This window comes from Trachurus japonicus, chromosome 8 (genome assembly GCF_045865225.1).
Source record: "Trachurus japonicus isolate A0001 chromosome 8, Traja_1.0".
NCBI lineage: Eukaryota > Metazoa > Chordata > Actinopteri > Carangiformes > Carangidae > Trachurus > Trachurus japonicus.
The window spans coordinates 24036641-24055981 of NC_140914.1; the positions used below are offsets into that span (position 1 = coordinate 24036641).

The following is a 19341-nucleotide window of genomic DNA, read 5'->3' on the forward strand; positions in this document are numbered from 1 at the left end:
GATGTGACAACCAATATAAGCCAGTTCAGAGTGCAACAAGACAAAGAGCGGTCATTTCTGATTACGTTTAGGCTACTTCCATAGGCCATGTTCTTGTATATGGCATGACAATGAGGGAATCAGGCCAAAGGGTCCAACCAAACATAGACTCTCTGTGTCCATAATCTGGAGATTGTAGACAAGACAACAGGTACAGTGTACTTAACTGTTTTATCAATGAAAGTTACTATACACACATTAGCCTATATTACAGATATTTTGCCATACTGTGGTGGGAGGACATCTATGTTCACACCCCAGCAGGAGAACATTGTATCAAAACAATGCCATTACACTACGTGAAGTGTAAAATAGGACAAATGTAGCATGATGTTGATGAAGTGCTGGGGTGGTGAAGGTGAAGCTCAATGACTGCGTGATCAATTGTGTACAGTCAATACAACTTACATTGCATTATAGGCTGTAGACTTTCTGTATTGATCAATTTCAGGATGATGAGGGAATGTATTATTTTTCACAGTATGTATTACTAGTTTATGTTCGATGAAAGCAGATTAAATGCTACAATCCACAGAGTTGTGAAATCTTTTTTTTTTTTTTGGAGACGGAAAATGCATGTGCTATATTGTAGTGTGATCAGAAAACATTTCTCCATGAGCTACATGCCCTAAACACTGTTTTCGATTTTTTGGTGTAGTGTGTAAGCTATTGACTGCTCAGCAGCAATTAGAGCAAGATCTGACAACATTGTTCGGTTTGCACCGTTTGCAGGTAAAACTATTTTGAGGCGATAGTTTGGTTTTCAAAAAGAATCAGATGTTTTGTGAATGCAGTGTGAGAAAAGAGTTTTGTGTTTACAATTCTAAGAAAAGGACAGGAGGATTCGAAACATGTGTTTTAAGAATTGTTAAAAACTGTAACATCACCACAAACAAACACTTTAGTTTCATCCACCCTATCAGACTAATCAAAATGCCTTTTCATGTAAAGGCCCATTGCAGTACCAGTGCAGTAACACATTTGATTGGCTGCTTCAGAGTCCAAGATATAAAACGCCGATGTCCCAAATTACCTGACTTCACTTTGCCTTTTTATGCCTCAGTGACAAGATATCTCTGTAAGGTTGTGATGGAAATTTAGTAGGCCTACATATTGCTAACTTAACTTAGCATTGCTAACTTAACATCCAGCTAGCCAACTGTGTTTGGCATAACACAGACGGGAGAAGCCTCGTTTCTAACTCCGTCCACACTTGCCTGCTGCTGGATTTTTAAGTCAGGTTGCTCCGGTCCAAGCTCCTTTATCCTTTTTTCCTCCAGCGAACGCCTCGTGAAAGGATTATTTCGTAAAGAAACAACTTCATTTTCTTTTGCAGCCGCCATTGTCTCTGTCTTGTAGTCTTTGTTGTTGTTGTTGACGTTGTCTGTCTGCTCCGTATGCACGCGGGCGCGTCTGTCGCTGTTTGAGTGACAGGCGCTGCCAGGTGTGTGACTTTGATTGACAGGTATCATGAATCAATCCGATTGGATGACAAATGACCCAAACGCGCTGATTCGCCCCGGAGGTAGCCTCGCGTCACCAGGCTCATAAGAGAGGCGAAGAGGAGAAGACCCTTCTGGTTCCCTTCTGTAGCAGAGATAGAAATCACCAAATTCACCAAAGTAAAAGTGTTCACCAACACAAAACTTATAAAATAGACATTAACTTGTAATACAGTAAAAGCAAACAGTTAACTTAATGGCTCAGGGACTTTCTTGTAAATTATATTCCTTAAATTTAAGAGTTTCACCGCATTTTATTAGCCTTGTGCTTTTATTTTGACAGAGGCCTGTCCCTCTCGCCCTGGATCCGGCTGCTTACCAAAACAGCGAGTCAATGGCCCCTAGTCTGGGGCCCTTCTGGGGCCATTGACTCGCTGCTTGAATCCGGTTTTCTAAGGGTGATCGAATAAAAGTGCAGCCATGGAGCCCACGCCCCTCTTGCTGAGGTGCTAATCACTGGCCCACCATGTCGCTCATAACCCATCATTACCATCAATAGCCTACCTCTATACATGATCCCACTAATACCATGACATGTCACTGAATTCATGAGGTACACAGAGCTTGATTTCTAACACCAGTTCAGGCTTTTTTACTGCTTGTATCTATTTATTTAAAGATGGGCAATGCCTAGTTTGCACACAATAGAAACCAGAGAATATATCCACACACAACAACCAATTTTACTTCTTGTGTCATATAAAGTGATTTTACATAGTAGGCTAATGCAAGCAGAAATTCCAAACAGTATTTAGCCTATGTATTTATTACATTAGTTCCTTAAAAAAGAGTCTGACAGTGGTAAATGCTTGATAAACAATCCTGTTACAGGTACAGTCATCACATAGACTTCAGAGGGATTTCAGCTGTAATTGTACAACATTGTGTGGGCTACATTGAAACATAATGAAAGTACAGCTGCACATGCTGGACATCTTTGTTTCAGTGATTAAAATGTCATGTGTCTGGTAAGGGAGGAGTCATACAACAAACAAAGAAAAAAAATCCTTCAAATAAAGTGAAACATACAAGTGTAATTAGTGGAGTTGTGACAGTTTTTAAGCGCTTTTAAATCCTTCTACTTACAAGTCAGTGTTAAAAGCTCATTGCTGTGACAATAACATTTTTGTTGCTTTTTTTCTGATGTTTTTCATGTTTGTTTTGCATTGTTTTTCTTGCTGTTCATAGTAATATGCTTTGCAACACACAATTTTTTATTTGATTTTATTTTTTGCAATTTTATATTGTTGGTTATGTGTGCACATGCTTGGTTTCTGTTGTAACTTTGATGTATTTTATTGTTTTCCAATTACATTTCCTGACAATTTCCACAAACACAAGTGGGATTTCCAAAAGGATGACAAACAAAACTAACTCATCTTTATAAAACTTTAAATAATTAGTTAGAAACCTTGTAGTGCAGTGGCCCAGGTTTAAGTTCAGCGTCAAACATCTGTCCTGCAGCAACTACATCCACACAAGGAGCTGGGGGAGGAGTGGGCATTTCCATGAGGGAACAATTACTGTCACACAAATCAATAACAGAACCGATAACTTAGGTTTCTATGATTTCATTGGACCAATAAAGTCTGTTCCAGAGACAGTTTCAACATTTAGACTTTGATCTCTTCCTCCTCTTCAGAAAAGGCATATGATGTTTTGCTGCTGCAGGAAAAAGCAGGAGAGGTTGCGTTGCTGCTCACCCTCGTTCCCTTTTTTAAGGACCCTCCGCCGTAATGACGAGACAACACGTCAGCTGCCATCTGGAACCTTTCTGCCTCCATCACCGGCTCCACTCTCAGTGGAGACACGGGGGACGCATCAGCTGTCCCCACAGACCTCCTGTCCTCCTCTTGCTCTGTCCAGTTGGTGCTACAAGAGCGCCCCCTGTTGTTAATGCCCCCCCTCAACGACCCACTGCACAAAGAAAGGTCGGGCGAAGTCACCCCGGGGCTCTGCACTGGAGTCTCAGTTAGAGAGACGTCGTCCTCATCTTCCTCACCTCCTCTGTCTTCCTCACCGGCTGCCTGGCTTCGACTGGACGTCTGAAGGCAGCTGGGGTTGTCAATCAAGCTGAGCACCTCAGTCATGAGGGAGGGGCCGAAGTCAAAAGTGAATGAGGTAAGGGAATCCGAACGTGTCAGTGTGAGGCCACCACTGTCTGGCAGAGATCCTTGGAACTGTCGGTCAAGGCGGGAGAGGCGGGGCAGAGTGACGAATCCAGACTGGAGTCCTGCAGACAGACAGGAGGAGAGATCACACTGGAGTCACTGAACTGAACTAATGACTAATGACTGAACTACATACCAACGTGTGTGTTACAAGCTCTGTGTTGTGTTAAAGTGTAAATTGTTTATACACAAGCACCTTGAACTAAGATGTAAATCAGATAACAAGGACTGAGCTTGTCTTACATTTCTTTCATCTTAGTCGACTAAATTCAATCCTCAGATCCTGGTAAACCTGCCTGTGTTGATTGTTTTTCCTGTAATTCACTGTTTAAAACAAGATGTCTACCATACTCAGTTATTCAAAATCAGAATCAGAATTACTTTATTGATAAAGAAAAAGCTATGAAAAATGTGATAGGCTATACATAAGACTTGGAAAGGATCACAGATAAATAAAATTATTACTACTCAAATATGAACAGAATGAAATAAGATAAAATAGAATAAATATAAATAAAATGTAATAACAATTCAAATATGTGTATGTATACAAAAATAATGGGTGAAATCAATGTCATGTAGGGCGGCTGTGGCCTAAGAGGGAGAAGTGGTTGTCCACTAACAAGAAGGTCAGTGGTTCGGTCCCAGTCCACATGCTGGGGCTGGATGCTCAACCCAAAACTCGTCCCAAATGTGACATTGGTGTATGAATGGTTAAATGGGAAAGCATTATATTTAGATAAATGAGTGAAAATGATATCCCTTTATTAGTCCCATGATAATGAGAATGACTGAATTAGTGCTGTTACAGTAAACAGGGTTATAAAGAACTGCAATTCACGTCCCTGGGCACAGGGTGGCAGTGTGTGACAACCCAGCAGGGGCTGCAGGCGTTTTCCACACCAACTCCACTTGAAGAGAAGTAGGACAGTAGGACAGTTTTCTCCTGCACACTTAATATTACAGGTGACACAGCAGAAAGCAAGGGAGGCAGGAGCAGCCTGATGCCACTAAAGGGAGGGGGACAGGACAGATGGGCTTTAAATACAAATGTGACGTGAGGATCCCATGGAGTCCAAGACAGGTGAGATTCAGTTAACAAAAGGCTGAAAAACAGATTAAAATGTGGGAAGAGGGTAAGAAAGAAAAAGTATTTACTTTGCTAAAAACATTTTATAAACCAGTAGCCTACTGGATTATTTGGTCATGTTTCTGTTCAGGGTTACAATTTTGACTTGACGTAATAAACTCATGTGAAGTGAAACTGAGAAGAAAGATGAAATAACTACATGTTGTTACAAAAAGCACCCATCATGCCTCAGCCCACTGTCTCTTTGTACCAGCTCCACTCCATCATGCAGTTTAGGCAAATTCCTGATGGACTGAGTAAGAAATGTGGAGGCGGAGAGGGGATTTCCAACGCAGACCCTGAACGCTGCTGCCTGATAAGCTCTGATTGGTTAGCAGATGTAATGGACGGTGTGTTTATGCTACACATTCAGGCAGTCACACATGCACACAGAGATGATAGGAAATGCCCAATGAGTGCCTTTGTTTCTCCAAAACCAGCTGTGTGTGTTTGTGTTTATAGACCTAACTGTGTACAGGTGTTGTCAAGGTGATCCCAGATGACTCAGAAGAAGCCGGCTTGTTTTCTGGTTGTCCTGGGGGAATGTGGGAACGATGTTGAAAGGAGGGCAACCTCACCCTCTATTTATGTGTTCACTGACATTTATAGATCTCTTTTCAGTGGCTTCAGCGGCTGGAGAGTGAACTGAGGCTGTAATAATGTGTCATTGCAACAATTTCCCTTATTCGTGGTGATTAATACATTGCTGCTACACCAATAAATAGGTCATTGGTTTTTCTGATTGGGTGACACATCTAAGTAATTTTCCATGTAATATAAGGAACCTTTTTGATTGGTTTGCTGAAACATCAATGTTTCTCATTTTCACATGGAATTCTTATCCAAATCCTAAAACCTGATTTTACTATGTAAAATGACGTGAGGGCCTCATGACCTCATGATCATTATCATATGATAATTTACTGGCACCTAAACCAAGAACAAACTTTTTAAAACATACTGTAATATACAGAGCCATTATAGGATGCAACACATTACCTAATAATATCAAAAATATTAACTCAAAACACATTTTTTTAAAAGGTAGCAAAAGACTATTTAAATAAATTGAAAATTCAATGAGTAAGAAATATATAACGTATTATAATTTATTATAGGAATTTATTTGTGGGTTTAACTGTTGTGGTACTATAATGTGATGTATGATGTATTCTTTGTACCTAATAATATATTTTAGACAGACTGTTTGCTGTTTGTACATATGATGACGGGGTGTTACAGTGATCTGTAACAGCGATGAATGTGAGTATGTACTATGTTCTTTTAAAATTGCATTGGGGACCCCAGGAAGAATAGCTAATGTCATGACATCAGCTAATGAGGATCCTATAAATAAACAAATAAACAAATAAACGACCAAACTGTCAACTTCCCCATGTCAGTACGGATCATAGATAGGCTACATCTACAGTTTCCCCAGCTCATAAGACATTGGATCTCATGCAGGGTCAAGTAGCTATTACTTATGAAGTTTTTTTGACATGTGGAGGTTTGTGACTTGTGTATGTTGTACAGCTGTGACACAAAATATGTCCCCAGACAGAGAAACACCAGCCAGAGTACTCATCACTCAGTGGTGCTTTCTGCTTCAGTAGACCACATTTTGCCATGATGACATACACAGACATATAAATGGAGAAAATAATACCCGCCAGCCATGCTGTCACAGCAGGTAATTAAGACAGAAATATGGAAATCCTGAGAGTATGGACTCAGCTACACATCATAATGCAAAATGAGGGGAAAACACTAAAGCTTAAAAAAAACCTATGACAAAGCCTTGTTGCTCAGTAATGAATGAATATGAAGCTCTTCCTCTTACCCAGAGTCTGTGAAACAGGTTCCAGGTGAAAGCTGAAGTAAACTAATTTGGGCAGTTTGTGGAAACGTCACCAGTTGTGTTGGTCCAGTATAAACATGAAAATATGCCCAGACAAACTTGTTCTATGGGCTCGGCCAAGCATTTCATGGAAAACTCACTCATGTGTGAACTGCTATGTTAGATGTAGATGGGATCTGTTGATCCACACACACACACTTGAAGTTGACTTGTTGTTATCTGATTGTTATCTATAATTATCCTGGAGTATGATCCCTCTTTGCTTCACTTTTCTAAAGAAGATGAAGATGATCTTGGTGCTAAGATGCTTTACATAAACCCTGTCTCATGCTGGAAGTGATTATCTATATTATTATCTCACCATATGTGCAGAGGGAGTCATCCGTCGAGCTGATAGAGTTGGGGAACAGCATCCTCTGTAGGCACCCATTGGGGGAGTCTATGTTCAGCTGGGGCAGGGAGATGGCGTTCTTGATGATGGGTGAGATGTCCGGTGGTGGGGATGACAAGTCCCGGGAGCCCCCACGCGGGCATGGCCCGGAGTTCTTCCGTACGTGGCGAAAGTTGCGCGTGAAGAACCCGGTTGTCTTGGAGCTGTTTGACGAGTCTGGACTTCCTGGTTCCCTGATGCCACCGTAGTTGCTGAGAAAGGACGTGTCACCAAACACCTCCCCGCCACGGCCAACATGCATAGTGTGTCGGAAGTCACCGAGCGGCGGGCTGATCATGTCCACAGAGAGGTCGCTCTTGAACCGGCGTTTCCCCTGAGAGCCAGACACAAGGCCCTTAATCCCTGGCAGTTTTCCCAGACTCATGGTGGCAGAAAACGTGTGTAATTTCCCTTTAATTTGGAACGACTGCGCCTCATCACATGTCAGTCAGATTTGAATTCCAGTGCGGGGTCCACTGTGAAACCAGAGAGACAAAACAAAAATTAAAATGCCAAGACAGTGAGGACAGAAAACGCAAATATGTGGTTGTTGGGTCGGCAGAGAATGTGTGTATAATCCATTCTCCACACGGCCACAGCCAGCTATTCATCCACTGTGGGCCAACGGTTTCCCTTTTGGATCTACACTGAAAGATGCCAGTATGGATGAAGAGTCAGTCAAGTCCCCGTCTGCATCCCCCCAACCCACCCACCATCCTCCCCTCTCATGCACAGCTGGTTCTGTACTTCTGTCCAAAGCTACCAAACGCTCAGTTCACTTCTGCTCAGCAACAGCCTTGACAGTCTTGACAAAAAAACAAAGAGGATGAATTACAAACTCCTCTGGCTACCAGCGCTTCTGTGGCTGCAGAGTTTGGGAACTCCTTTAGACTTGCTTCAACAAATGATAGTTTAGACTTGAAAAATCCAGCCACAACTGTAAATAACCGTGATGTGTTTTCAGCCAAACAGCTCAGCTGGTTTGTGTGAAAAAAGTGATGAAACACACACTGATGTTTACACCGTGTTAACTTTATATCTATGTGGAGGACTGTCTTCTTGTCAGACAACTGTGTTTTACTTGCAACATGAAGAGGAAACCGAAGCATATTGGATTTCCCAAGAGGGACAATAAATGAACTAACTAACTACTCAGACTTTTAATTAGCAGATATTATGGATATTGCTCAGATATTTTAGATATTATAATCCTACCCAGTGGTTCCTATTCTCACTATGTCTGGCTGTCAGGTTAGCCTCTATGGATTAGTAACTAGTTTATGTCTGAGGTGCTACTGAGGTTTTCTCCTTACTTCAGTGTTCCACCTGCACCGTCCTCAGGCTCTGATGAAACACATGCATGATGTATCTTTCATTCTCTGTGTTCCTGTGCTTTCAGAGTAAGTCATTCGGAAAACAAGTGTGTCCACTCTGTCGCTTAACTGACTCCTCTCTGTGTGTATTCAGTAGATCTCAGGATGTTGTGTGTCTCATCCAGTGCGTTGCTCTGCGTTTGTCTTCCTCAGAGTTCGGCCAGTGGGACAGGGAGAGCAGGGGGGTCCACCTCCATGCGAAGTCTCCCTCTAAAGAGGTTTATCCATGTGTGCACCTCTCTGTCCGTGGGACACCACGTCTGTCGCCAGACTTCTTTATCCTCCGTTTCCCGGTTCCTCTGTACCCCGAGACCCCGGTCCTTTGAGGGGCAATGAAACCAATCAGAGCGAAGGAAAAAGGAGAAGAACTCTTTCTTGAAAAGGCCAATGAAGCAAAGCGCCGTAATCCATCAACTGTTTTGTCTGCATCGTCCTGGAAGAACGATAAGGCTCCTTTAGGATTGTCCGTGCACAGGATTAACTGATAATCCCTTCTGTCTTCCCTCCCTCTCTGACTCCCTCACTTGCTCTCTGCCTTCTTCAATCCACTTAGTTCTCCAATGGTGTCCAGGTAGGGGGGAGGATGAGGGGGGGTCTCTGTTTTCTTTCAGTTCACTTGAGGCCAACTAAGAGAGCAGACAGAGAGAAAAGGAGAGAGGTGTGAGTTACACATTAGACCAAGGAATAAAGCAGGAGCCTTCAGACGCACATTAACGTGTCAGGCAACTTAAACTGTGGATTGACTGATGCTCAGAGTGTTTCTCTCTCTGTCTCTGTTGCCTGAGGAGTCTGGAGACTTTTTAAGACCAGTCTACGCCAAGAGGAGTCTATTTTGTAGTTTATAAGCCTGAGTCATACGCAGTACAAGACCTCTCCATTATTAGTCATTATTAGTCAACAGCACCGCCCTGCAGCACTGTTACTGTTTTGACTGTTTATCAATTCTCCACTGACAAAGACATATCCAAAAAATATATTGATTTTTTTATTTTATTTTATTTTTTTATTCATCATTTGCCAAATTAATAAAGCACAAAAAGCCAAACATCTGTTGGTTCCAGCTTTTCCAGTGTGATATTTTTTCCATCATAGTTTGGGTTTTGGGCTAAGTGGACAAAGTATGCAACTTGAAAAGTCTCTGAGCAAATGTTCATTGGAATTAGACTAAACTAGACTAAATTTATAACTTTTTGATCCAAATTTAAATTTTAAATGTACTCAATGTTTCTGTTCATTCAATAAAAATGTGTAACACTTTAATGATGTGATGTGTCTAGTCTTTCTCCTTCAACCTGTGTTTGTGTTTTTCCGGGACACTCCTTCTTCCTCCTGCCTAAGAAATGACTTCAGGGTGAAGGGAGCACTGATAAGCTCCAAACACGTGACCTCTCACGGTTGGATTATGTCACAGCTCCTGGAGACACTGAACTAGTCGCGGCTGCTGCCAGGCCAAGCTGGATCTGTGAAATTTACTTGAGCAGGGTGATGGTGCCACTCTTACTGGGCACCGGCCTCGGCTCAGATTACCTTCCCTAAATCTGCACCTAATCCCAGTTTTTTCACAATCCCAGGACGAATGCACAGGAGTGGCCATCGCCCATCATTCACTGCCATTAGCCTGAGGGAAGGAGAGAACAATAGGGAAGGAGGAAATGATGCAGGTACAGTATGGGTGTAAACAGGAGTTATCAACTTGGCCATTCACAAAGAGGAGGAGGGGAATGGGTGGATTTGACCACGCTTGATCCCTCAACTCGTAACACTGAGCTTAAGGAAGTGATTATGGCCTGTGGGGCACGAGAGGCTGAGAGACAGGGGGATAAATATCCACTGTCTGTCTCAACTGCAACTTTGGATAAAATCAGATTGTTTCAGAAACTGCCTTGTGCTGAGTTTAACATCAGTTTCCAAATTGATAAATACCACAATTACAACTTTTATCCCTGAATCCCAAAGCAGGATTTGCTTCGTTTAATTTCTTTCATCTAACCTGATTGATGTTGATCTGGCATCACAGCTCTTTGTGGTCATTGGCCTGTGTTCTCCTTCTTTTATATCTGTCAAGACCCATATTTTATATATGGTTTTCTTCCTCCTCCTTGGTTTTGTGAGCATTAAAAGCAACTAAACTCAGACCACTTCATGTACAACAAAGTGTCATAATACCACCACTTAAAACCAACTTAACTCAGAAAATTGGCCTCGTTGAAACACACAGAAAGATTTAGATGTAATTTATCAGTGAACTGTACCTGCAGACATCCATAAACAAGCCTGTTTCATGTGAGCTGCCCGACTGATTGCAGAGACAGAGGCAGTCAGGCTGGAAAGTGTAATGGGAACAGCGTGCAATGGGAAGAACAGACCGGACGCCATCTATTATGGCCATCAAATAAAGGATCTGAAGACACTGATGAGAAACACATTTTTACCTCAGGTTTTCCTGTGTTTTTTTTTCTCCATGTCTTCTATTTTAGGCTCAAACCTCAATCAGTCTCGCCCTTTTATCTCTCTGTTTGTCCTTCTGTCACAAAAACATACACATTGCCTTCCCTTCTCTGCACTGTCCCTCCTGCAGGCAGATGTGGTGTGTCAGTCAAACATCTGGTACCACAGAGCCACAACTTGCAGAATCAGGCTCCATGGTGACATTTGAGGGGCTGTTCAATCACAAGGCTGTGTCGCAGTGGGTCAGCTCTGAGGTCACTTCCTCCACTGGACCAGAGTCCCGCGGTCCTTCTACTGCACGACACCAGAAAACTGTGGTTGAGGTCGGAACACCCTGACCATTACGCACAGCTACAAAATACAACATGCACTCAGTTTAAAAGGATCTGCTGCTGCTGCTGCTGCTGCAACGTGGCAACACACTCCTAGGCCTGCTAGGGTGTTTGTGTGTGTGTTTGTGTGTGTGACTGTGATGATTTCTGAATGTGATGATATCTGCTTCAGATGTCTGATATCCCACTGTGATAACTTGTGGGACTGTGAACAGATGATAGGACAATGACCACCGTGACTTGTAAGTGAACTTGCGATTCACACTTTCATTAATGTTCTGTTGACACAACACAAGAGGAAAAAACATTGCAGATAAGAATTCACTGCACATTGAACCTCTTCAGCTAGTTCAATGACTTCTCTCACAATGTGCAAGGACTTTAAAGAAAACATTGCAAAACAACAGCAGGCTAAGCAAACTAATTCATCTTTATGGGCGTGTTTAACTCCTGGCATCAGCCATTAGTTTCAGAAAATCCTTTTCTATGTATTTGACTTTTGTCAATAGGACAAAGGGGAAATGAGGCCAAGTAACAGTGAAGTGCAAACATATCTTATTCCATTCAAAACTCTGATAACAAAGGGCTTACGGAAATGTCCCCTCTCTAAACTTCCACCTAGCAAACATGCAGTTAATCAAACATAAAAGTAGCTTTTCAAAGCGTTGCAGCTTGTTCCTTTTCACTGTGTGTCGTCTAAACAATGTCTATATTTGAAATCTTTAAGCCAGGGTTCACTAAAAGCTCTGCACTGCTGCAGGGGCAGCCAGCAGTAGTTAAAGTAGTGGCTAAAGGACAGTCAGTTTCTACAACCACCTCCCCTCCTTCCTGACAGGCCCACCAACACACTGATCTGATGTCTGCAACTTTTGGACAGTCTCACCTCAGTCACAACCAAACTTCATGGTCCTCAGTCAGCTGTAATCCATGTGTTAAGACATTACCATAACCATTTACCATGATACATCCTATGTGCATTCTAGCTAAGCAGGGCCCATCACCACCTTAAACAATGGGAAGTACTGTCAAAGTAGAGGATTTACAGAGGGTAGGGGGTAACATGAGCACTCGTGGGGGAGGACTTCAGACTAAAATAGTCACTCCACTGTAAACACCACGATGCAGTTTGTTTCCTACTTGTCAGGATTTTTGATTTTTTTCATCATGACATACTATAAGTTTATTCATGACAGTGTCTTCTGACTGGTGCACCTGCAGCCTGAACACAGGCTCTCTAAAGCTGAGAATTACTTACTAGTTTACATTTTCCTGGTTTGATGTATGTGTTTCACATCATGTAGTTTCTGTGACTGTGATATAGGCTAAGTGGTTACTTCATCCAAATCATTTAAATACCCACAAAGATTTTATTTTTGTCTGCCCAGTGATGTAGAAAACACCTTTAATTCAAATGCAACTTTTGGCTAAACATTATAGCCTGAGACGTGCGACTGCTCTCACTGCACTCCTTTTTACGCGCAGAGATGCGCTACATACAAAGCCAATGAGACCGGGTTAAAGTAAGTGTGTGAAGTAACTCACCCTTAATGACTCTTGCTGCTGATTTCACAGCACCTTCAGCAAGTTCCACTACAACTTTATTTTAAAAATGAATTACAAAACAAACTTACCATGAAACTGAAGTCAGGACGCGGTCTGAGCGCAGAGCGGCGACCTCACCATCTCCTCTCTCCCTCGTCCTCCTCGGTTTGCGGTGTGCAGCAGCAGCACCGTATGTTTCCTCTTAGACATGTGGCGGCTCTGTGCTGCTGTTGACAAGTGGACTGGAAGGAGATGAGGAGGAGGAGGAGGAGGAGGGTGGACTCCAGAACTGCTACATAACAGTGAATGGTGCTGATAGTCACCAACATCAGATTGTTACGTAAATCTATAGTAACTGTAAGATAGATAGATAGATAGATAGATAGATAGATAGATAGATAGATAGATAGATAGATAGATAGATAGATAGATAGATAGATGGATGGATGGATGGATGGATGGATGGATGGATGGATGGATGGATGGATGGATGGATGGATGGATGGATGGATAGATAGATAGATAGATAGATAGATAGATAGATAGATAGATAGATAGATAGATAGATAGATAGATAGATAGATAGATAGATAGATAGATAGCTTTATTTTACAGACCCCGAATCCAATAATGATAAAAAATAAAATAAAAAAAAGAGAGAGAAAAGAAACAGGCAACAGATTACTAACAGACAAACAGATAAACAATATAGACAGCACACTGTCTGTCCACACACAAACTAAAAACGGTGCAGTTGTTCAGTATTTCCAAAACATGGAGGTGTATTTTGTGTTACTCTGAGTTGGGTCAGTCAGAGACATAATTCCATTTTTGGATCAATACATTCTGCACATAAACTTATAAATACAATTTCTTAGCAAGGCATTGTATGTGGGGACATTACAGGTCACAAACAAATGGCTCTCACTTTCCCACCATGGGTACTTAAGCAAGATTCGAAGGGCGTCATTATACGCAACCTTGATCTTATTCATCTTACCTTTGCTATAATTGCACCAGAGGTGTGCTGTACAGTAAAAGAGAGCAATTTTAACATCCTTTGAGCACATGTGAAATTTGCGAGCAAAATTGTAAGGAAGTGATGGGCAGCTGCTTGACAGGTCTGCGGGATATGGTAGATCATGTGCTGACAACACAGATTGTATAAGGAGTAGCTATACTGTAATTGATGAACATTAAGGATAAAGAAAACACAGGAGTAAGAGGACAGCTGAGGTTTATCAATCAAAGTGTCAGTCTGATCTCAGCCATGAAGAAAGACTCTGAGCACTTTCTCATATGAGGCTGAAGCTGCAACAGTAAACTGGACCGACTCTTCCCACACTGTCCTGTGCTTCTGACTAAATATGGATATAGATGCACGTTCATGGCTTTTGTATTTTGTCAGCTTGAACTTGGATGTTTAAACATGAGCTGAGATATGAAGTAAACAATGGAGCCCGCGCGCGCGCGCACACACACACACACACACACACACACACACACACACACACATTGACCTTTACTCCACTCTGTAAACATGATCTCTTAATAGCCACCATGGGTGTCATCTACCTTTCTTCTTTCTCTGACCCCTTTTGACCTCACTCTTGACAAAAACACACTCATCACCAGCCTTCATTTGGGCATGCAAGAATAATGTGAGAGACAGAGACAGAGAGTTATTATATTATTATATTATAGCGAATAGTTTTGAGCAATAAGTTGTCTTTTAATGAATAAATACACATCTTCTTGTGAAAAGTTCACTAGTGGCTCAGTATGTGATTGTTGGCTGGTATACTATAACACAAAAATACAATTACTCACTGCACGGTCTTGTGAGTGTGTGGGAGTCACCATATTTAGCAAAAAATAAAACTGAACAAACTCTAAACTCACTTTGGTTCTGAAACTTCACTTCAAAAATGAAAAACTTCAGCACTTCAGATTTCAGCTATGACTGAGGCGCATCTGCGGTTTCACTTATAATGGAGGAGCGATTGTTGATGGCACCAGCTGCTGCATCCTGATGGGGGGAAAAGATAGTAAAGAAGATTCTTCAGGATGAGCAGAGGAGAGCAATCCTTCAGACTGGAGCCAGGAAGATGAAGCTGAGGATGAATTTCTAGCGACATATGGGAAAAGAGTGAAAAAAATAAGGTTGGGCTGACTTAGGGGTGAGATAAAAGAAGAAGGAGCGAGGTGGCTCCAAGGAGGGGGATGGGGGAGGCGAGAGGAGAGAGGGAGATGTGAGGAGAGGAGGAGTGGACCTTGAGAACAGACATGAGAAATGGAGAGATCTTCTTTGCTGTGAACCTGGGAGGGCGAGCAGCTCAGCTCCTGTTAACAGCAGCTGCAGCGTATCAGCCGCTGTCCCCTTGAGCAGAGAATGTGAGCTGGAAGGAAAGAAAACCAAAGAGAGACAGAGCAGTAACAGGACATCACACACCATAAAACTATCAAGAATTGTGTGAAAGTGTCATTATTTCAGATTTAATAGAGAAGTGACAGAGATATAACATGGATAAAAGAAGACAGGACGCAGAAATATAAAGCCTGTGAGCATGAAAGGAGGACAGAGAGGGAGGGGTGAGGAAGAGTGCTACTCAAACAGGATGAGAAGTCTCTGAAACAGAAACATGTTTTCTTCACAGGAAAAGACTTTCTCACAAATCAGAGAGGCAGCAAGAGACTTCATTTAGTGTTCAACAGCTCATTGAATAGGCTCATCCAATTTAAAAAGTGGTCAGGTATTCCCTCTCACTCACAGCATCACTCTTCACGATGGGTGTCCAGGTTGGAAGTGTGTTTATTGTTAGTTCTGTGAGTCTGTCCCCAGTTCTGGAGGACAGATCCAGGTCAGACTCCTACATGTGCCTTTAGAGAACATGACTCAGGAAGTTGGACTGATCAGTTGAAGATGGGGGAGAGTGATGTGGTCAGGTTGATACATGGAGGGTTGGGTTAAGAGGTAAATAACAGAACTCAATCCAGTGTCCTTTTTTTTGGACTGCGCTGCTGTTTTCATGGATTCTGACCTGCCAGGATGCTGAGAGTCGGAGCCAGAGACAATAGAGTATTGTAACAACGGTCCTCAGTGCTTTGTAGGCAGCAATAAAAAACACAAGGATGAGTAAACAGACACCAGCTGAGACATTTGTCTCTCTGACAGTCACTGAGCAGGGACTGTTCGTCTTTGTTTTTAGAAGCCTGGTCTAAATTTAAGAGTCAGAAAGTGTCTGATGGTCCACAACAGAGCGTGATTTTAAACCTCAACAGAGTGGTTTCTGCTTCTTGAATGTTTCTCAGGAGGATCAAGTGTTTGAATGCTACACAAATTATGTATTAAATACATTCTGCTGTGTCGTGATTTTACACATACAGTAGGTAGCTTTTACATGATAGTGATGGTTACCTTCAAAATCTTTCAGGAGTTAAATCATGAGTGTTATCTCTTGCTTCACAAAGGAGAGGGTTGATGAAACAGGACAGCGCTTTTGTGTGGAAAGGAGGCAACTTATTTTCAAGTGGGAAGCCAGTGAGGGATCATAAATATGATGCTGTATTTGCAACTTTTGCTAGTTGTTTTTTGAATCACTGTACTGACTGGCCTTTTTTGCCAACTTCAGAGTCATGCTGAGCAGTCTCCAGAAAATGTTGTTTCCAAGTCCTTGTTGCAATTGGCATCACAAGATGTAAAAAATGACAAACCCAAAACCTGCCATGTGATCTGGAAATCAATGGTGACTAGTCCTGAGTAATATAGGCCTACATATTAATTTGTTTGCTGATACTGTAGCCTATGTATCAGTGTTATTCATGGTGGCCCCCCACAAGGTGCCAGGTGTTTCATGATGATGAGCCATGAAGGGTTTCAGAAGCTTTTCTGTTTTTATGAGCAACTCCCTTTGATAGTTTATGCCTTTGGACCAGTTGTATAAAATGAATTGCAATCAACCAATCTGAGAACTAATGGACAAGACAAAGACGTTGCAAGTTGGGCTGTAAGAAGCAATGTTATGCCATTATGGTCGAAAAAGCACTTTAACACTACACCAGAGCACAGGTTGATAGACTGATGCTATAGACATGGGGGGGTGGGGGGGATTCAGAAGCAGATCACAACGAATGTGAAGCGTGAATAAAGTTTGGAAATTTCATTAGTTGTGAGGGAGTCGTGGGGGCTCAGTGAGGGTTAATCCCTTGTTCCTGTGTGGTGGGGCCTGGCTGGGAAACAGATGATGATGTCTGGAAGAACTGATGAGCACTGAAACCAGCCATTGTACTTCCACACATACTGTATTCATAGTTAAACCATGCACATCAATACTAATGGAGCTGGACATAGAAACGGAGACAAAACATCATCAGGGGGGTTATTAGGGAACTAGATGGCTTCCTGCAATCCTCATGAATAACTGACATTGCAAAATGGGAAGATATTTTTGTTTTTGCACAGATATGTTGTTGTGTAAAGCTTGAAATAGAAAATAAATGTCCCCTCACACTTTATTGTTATCATTCCCCACATTCCCCACTGCTGGTGACTGAAACAGCAGCAGGTGAGAAGAAGGAGGCGAATGTGAGTCCCATAATTGAAAATGTGGACGTCATCTCCAAGTTTGCCAATTCAGACATCACACTTTAGGGCAAACCTTCACCCACAATGAAATGGAAGGTTAAATTTATACACACACATGAACTCAGACAGACGTTGTGGACCGTTGGGGCCGGACGGGTTTTGCTTATCGTGACTGCTCCATTACTATATGTGACCCTGATCCTGTTCCAGGGCAACTTTTAGTATGTGGTTGGCAATAGATGCATTTTTAAAACGGTTTGTGTATCTGGAAATGTAATGTGCAGTGGTTGGTAAAGCTGTCTATGTCTGCAGTTGAAATGTGTGGTGGAGCTCAGATTTAGACAGCCATGCTACACCCTGTAATTCAAACGTCGACGCAAACCTCACTGCTCTGGAAGGAGAGTGACAGGAAGGGGCGTCAGTTTTCACTGGCACCACAAAGTTGTGTGTGTGTGTGTGTGTGTGTGTGTGTGTGCCTGTGAGTGTGCATGCATGTATGTGTAGTCACAGTGTATGTGTGTGTGTGCATTCATTTAAATATGAAAAATACCGACTCTTCGGTCAATCAATAGACTGTTCATGTGTCATGCTTATGTGGCTGTCATGGCGTGAAGGACCACTGTGGAACCTGAGTAGACTTGTGTCTGTTTGGGAAAACTTAAAGCTAAAGAATTGATTGTAAATACCAGACCCGGTTCTAAACCAGAGACATTTCCCCCCCTGACAGATAATATACAATGTAGTGATTAAAAGTATGTAAACTTAGGCCAGTGGACAGAGCTCTGCATGGTGACATGAAATATTTCACACAGCACGGCAGATCATGGAAATCAAGTCAAGTTATTCAAGCTGATCCAATGGTAAACAAACACTCCCTAAAGTGGCCTCCAGCTAATCCTTTAATATTTCTGTCCCACTCATTGTTTTTCAGAGCTTCATGTTTGCTTCACTAAGAATGTTTTCACTCTGACCCTCTGATGTTATTGTTGTTGGTTCTGTGCTAAACAGGAAATTGCGTGACATTACTGGGTTAGTTACACAATATTATTAAGCTAGTGCTGCCATAGAAGACACAACTGGGAATGGGAGGACATAGGCTACAGTATTAGCTGCACAAACCACCAGTGGTTCATGGCAAAATCATCAGCACAAGTGGAAAGTGGAACTACAGTGAATTTCATTGGTGCCTGGTACTCATTTCTCATCATGAGGATCCACCAGGACCACCACCCTGATCAATACTGAGAGATGCTGTCACAGTATCCCGCCTACAAAGGAAGCATAAATCACATGTCGAGATTTAAATCTGTCTCAATTACCAATGCCCCCGTCCTTCTGGTTCCCGGCCTCTGTTTTCCAAAAAAAAAAAAAGGCACATTCTTCACGGACACAAAGAGGCGATTCTGTGCGGCCACCAGGCTTGAGTCATAGATGGAGCCATAGGGGGTCAGCTGCTGGGTGAAGAGCCAGGCCTGTTGTGTGCTGGGAAGGAGCAGAGTGGAACAAACATAGAAATGAAACCCACAGATACTGGTGCTGTCTTGAGCTGTACATAGTTGAATAGTTTTACGTGTGGGCGCATTTAAATGAATTCAGCTGTCTGAGCTCATCATTTGCTCAGGCGTTTACTTATAATAATCACACCAATATGAGGTATACGTGTTTTGCGTGGAGCAGCAGTGATGGTTATCAGTCCCAACCACTTCCTGTTGCCCCGAGGTCAAATAGTAGTATAGCTGCTGGATCAACTATCGCCTGACACATCATTCAGATACATCTCTGAAACTGCTCGTCAAAAGCTAATGCATCACCTGTTGCTTGAGAAAAAAGAAAAATCAACCGAAAGGAATAATTGAGCTACAAAAAAAAAAAGAACACGTACTTGCACTTAAAGAGTTCTGCATGGTCTATTTCTGTCGAACCAGGCTG

The 19341-nt window shown here is 42.3% G+C and overlaps 1 protein-coding gene across 2 annotated transcripts; it reads right to left on the reverse strand.

Annotated features, from left to right (window-relative positions):
- Nucleotides 1-2138: 2138 nt before the first annotated feature.
- cdc42ep1b (CDC42 effector protein (Rho GTPase binding) 1b) lies at nt 2139-13053 on the reverse strand. Of its 2 annotated transcripts, XM_085784826.1 has the most exons (4): nt 12917-13053; nt 8446-9131; nt 7064-7608; nt 2139-3774 (listed from the first exon to the last, which is right to left on the reverse strand). In XM_085784826.1, the coding sequence occupies exons 3-4, from the start codon at nt 7515-7517 to the stop codon at nt 3155-3157; spliced, it is 1074 nt and encodes a 357-aa protein (XP_085640952.1). In that variant the 5' UTR covers nt 7518-7608; nt 8446-9131; nt 12917-13053; the 3' UTR covers nt 2139-3154. The 2 variants fall into 2 exon arrangements, with proteins under 2 accessions (XP_085640952.1, XP_085640953.1); XM_085784827.1 differs by lacking the exons at nt 8446-9131; nt 12917-13053 and having other exon boundaries at nt 2218-3774; nt 7064-8021.
- Between the last annotated feature and the right edge of the window lie 6288 nt (nt 13054-19341).